Source organism: Alligator sinensis, unplaced genomic scaffold (genome assembly GCF_000455745.1).
Source record: "Alligator sinensis unplaced genomic scaffold, ASM45574v1 scaffold1065_1, whole genome shotgun sequence".
Lineage (NCBI taxonomy): Eukaryota > Metazoa > Chordata > Crocodylia > Alligatoridae > Alligator > Alligator sinensis.
Window position 1 is genome coordinate 556,786 of NW_005842812.1, and position 3,574 is coordinate 560,359.

The following is a 3,574-nucleotide window of genomic DNA, read 5'->3' on the forward strand; positions in this document are numbered from 1 at the left end:
GGGGTCGGGCTGGGGGGTGCGGTGCAGCCCCGGGACTGAGCCCCTCTCTCCCCCCCCACCCCCAGATGGAGCTGCAGGAGCAGGAGCCCGGGCAGGACCCGACGCCCCGCATCCGCTGCAGCGATGGCTGCGACCCCGGAGCGCTGAGCACCGACAGCTCGGTACGGGGGGAGACCGGCAAGGGGCCAGGGCTGGGGACCCCTGGGTCCAGGCATTGGAGAGAGGCCAGGTGGGGGGGGAAGCAGAGGGACTGGGGATTCCCTGGCTAGGCTCTGCAGTGAAGGGGCAGTGGGGGGACACTTGAAGCAGAAAGCCCATTGGGGTGGGGGTCCCTGGGACCAGGTACTGGGGGAAGGATAGTTCGGGAGGGCACTTGAAGGCTGAGGCGGGCAGGGACTCTGGGGGGCCCTGGGACTAGGCATTGGGGTGGCAGGCATCCCCTCGCCCTAGGTGCTGTGGGGCACCAATGGGCCCTGTGCAGGGGGCATAGTGACTGTGGGGCACCAGCAGGAGGTGCCCGTGAGCCCCCTGCATTGCTGGGGGGGAGGGGGTTCCCAGCCTGACCCCGCTTTCTCCCCCAGCACTGCCTGGGCCGGATCTGGCAGGGGCTGCAGCACTACAGGGCCCTGCTGGGCTCCGAGCTCTTCGCTGGCCGCTCCCGTGCCCCTGACCTGGAGGATGCCCTGGCACAGCTCAGCCACCTGCTGCAGGTAAGCACGGGCTGGGGAGACAGATGGGGACATCCCCATGGCAAGGGACAGAGCGGACAGGCTGGGGAGCCTCCCCACCACGCCCAGCACAGCTGCCCTAGGCTGGGGGGCACCTTAGGCTGGGGGGCACTAGGGGGTAGGGAACTGGGGGGAGGCAGTTGCCAGCCCATTACTGTGGCCTCAGGTGCAGCAGCCACTGGGGGAAGAGTTGCCAGCTCATCACCATAGCACAAGGCCAGGTGGGCACGCTGGGATCCCTGGAGAGGCACAGGGCAGTGGGGGTGTGCCTGCCAGCCCATCACTGCAGCCTCAGACTCAGCAGGCACTGGGGAAGTAGTTGGGACCATGGCATTGGGCCAGGTGGGCACTGGGGGGAATCCTGGGGAGACCACAGGAGGGGAAGTTGCCAGCCCATCCCTGTGGCCTCAAGCCCAGTGGGCACTGGAGGACCCACAGGGGTAGGGCACGAGCAGGGAGTCAGCCCCGTTCCCAGGAGCTCAGGCCCGATGCTGACCAGAGCCCACCGGGGCTTTGCCTTGCAGCGCCCGGGTGAAGGGGATGCGGAGCTGTGGAGACCAACACTGGAGCCGAGCCTGATCTGGGCGCGCGGCATCATACAGCACCGCACCCTGCGCCAGCTCCAGGCCTTCTCGGCCGTGATTGCCCGCGTCTTCGCCCATGGTGCCACACTGCGCTAGACTGCCTGGGGCCTCCCCAGAGGGGGCAGCTGCTGCAGCTGGAACAGGGGGCAGACCCCCTCACATTCCCCACCTGTCCCCATCCTGGGGCATGACGAGTTTCTTAAATATGTATTGGGGGGGCTTGTTCTAGAGCCCCCCATGCTCTATTTATTGGTTATTTATGGGCTATTTATGAGTTTGTCTATTTATGCCCCCTCCAGGGGCTATTTATGGGTTTAAAGGGCCCCAGTGCCCACAATAAAGAAGTTGATTGGTAGAGAATGATCTGCACTTTTTTTTTTTGGGGGGGGGGGGGGGGGGGCGCTCAGTGGTGCCCTCTGGTGGTCACACCTCAGGGCAGCAGGCCCTAGGTCTGCCCCATGCTGGGGGCTCTCTGTGAGGGTCTCAATGCCCCCAAGTACCACAGGTGGCTGTGAAGGGTCAGGTTTATTCACCAAACTTCCCCAGCATCACAGGGGAGGTAAGAGAAGACCCCCTAGCCCCAGGGCTGAGCCCCCTACCCTGCCCACGAGAGGCCTAGCAGGGCTCTACTAGGACAGCAGCAGTACCGGGGCCATGCCAGGTAGATGGGTTGGGGGGAAGAGGGGCAATAGGAGCAAGGGGTCTTTTCCACCCAGACTCCTGGGTTCTATTTAGTGACATCCTAACTGGGTAAGGCACAGGGCTCCCTGCAGGTTGGGGCGGGGGGGAGGGGGAGAGCCCCCCCCCCAGACAAGGGGCATGGATGAATGTGGGGGGGCTCCTGGCAAGGACAGGACGGGCCTGGGGGCCCCCCAATAACTGCCATCACTGGAAGTCCCTGGAGTCAACCTGCAGAAGGGGCATGTCCCCAGCCTCGGCAAACTGGGACTCTGGGCTGCCTGGCTCCAGCAGGACCCCGTCGTCCGGGATCGGCATGTAGGGGTCGGTCCCTCGCTGCAGCACGTCGGGCAGGATGCCTGAGGGAGACAGTGGGTCAGGGGGCTGCCAGGCTGGGGAGGGCACTAGCACCCCATCTCCCCCCAGGACCCTGCGGCAGACTCACCTGCCAGCGCCAGGCTTTCCTCCAGCTGCTCCATGGCCCCGGGCTCTAGGCTCAGCCCCTCAATGAGCTCCAGGTCCTCTGGCCCCAGTACCAGATCTGCCCCATCCCTGGGCTCCAGCTTCACCACAGGGTCTGGGACTGGGGCTGCAGCCGCCCCCTCCTCGGTCTGGCCAGGGGAGTCATCCACCTGCCTGAGACCAAAACAGCCCTGGTCAGTGCAAGGAGCTGGGGGTGGATGGCTGGGCCACCCACACCAAGACAGGGCTGGAGCCCCCCTGCCCCCAACCCCAATGGGTGCCCTCATGCTGCATCCAGTGGGGCAGGACAGGGCACCTGGGGGACCCTGGCATCTAGCTCCCTCACCTAGAGGAGACTGGGATGAGCCGGCGGTTCAGATACTTCCTCTGGGCCAGCAGATCCACTGCAGGGAAAGGCAGAGAAGAGAGGGTCAGGGATGGGGAGGGCCTGGGGGTTGGGAGTGAGGGGCACTGGCAGCTGGCAGGAAAGGCAGTGCAGGTCAGGAGTGAGGGGCCCCAGTAGGCAGGGGGTTGTGGGTTAGGAGTGAGGAGTCCCAACAGGGGCTGTAGGTTGGGAATGAGTGGCGGTGTCCAAAGGGGGCTCTGGGTTAGGAGCGAGGGGCCACGGCAGACTGGGGTGGGGGGGACACAACACCTGCACATCAGGGAGCAGGGAAAGCTGCGGCGGGGAGCAAGGGGCACCAGTGTCCCAGGTGGCCTGCGGGTCAGGGATGAGGGGCACCTTTGCGGCTGTCGCTGTAGTAGGGCCCAAAGGCCTCGTCTCGGGGCTGCATGGGGTACAGCAGTTTGAGCGGGCTCTCGGGCACGTTCTTGTGTGCCAGCATGTGGTAGTCACGAATGATGTCGGCCAGCGGCAGTGACTCCAGCTCCAGCTTGGTGTAGGGCTCCACGGAGCAGAACTCGGGGCGGTCTGCAGGAGGCGGGGGTTAATGCCTGCCGTGGCAGCGGCGAGAGAGGAGAACCCAGGTGTGGGGGGGGCCCAGAGCCCACCCCACCCCCAACCTGGAGAACAGAGCCATTCACAGGTTGGTGCCCCCCTGAGGTGGGGGCCCAACCCCTGGGTCCTACTTCCAGGTGCTCAAGGGGGCTGGGGGGAGGGGG

General features: G+C 65.6%; 2 protein-coding genes across 2 annotated transcripts in view; one reads left to right on the forward strand and one right to left on the reverse strand.

Moving 5' to 3' along the window:
• IL23A (interleukin 23 subunit alpha) overlaps nt 1–1,561 on the forward strand; it is a 28,428-nt gene extending 26,867 nt beyond the window's left edge. Inside the window, exons 2-4 of the mRNA XM_025191404.1 lie at nt 66–161; nt 582–710; nt 1,253–1,561. Coding sequence (XP_025047189.1) covers nt 66–161; nt 582–710; nt 1,253–1,408 — 381 coding nt within the window. The 3' untranslated portion in view covers nt 1,409–1,561. The remainder of the gene's footprint in view (nt 1–65; nt 162–581; nt 711–1,252) is intronic.
• Nucleotides 1,562–1,701: 140 nt separating this feature from the next.
• The window catches only part of STAT2 (signal transducer and activator of transcription 2), a 9,264-nt gene continuing 7,391 nt past the window's right edge, over nt 1,702–3,574 (reverse strand). Inside the window, 4 exon segments of the mRNA XM_025191373.1 lie at nt 1,702–2,349; nt 2,436–2,626; nt 2,799–2,856; nt 3,195–3,394. Coding sequence (XP_025047158.1) covers nt 2,198–2,349; nt 2,436–2,626; nt 2,799–2,856; nt 3,195–3,394 — 601 coding nt within the window. The 3' untranslated portion in view covers nt 1,702–2,197.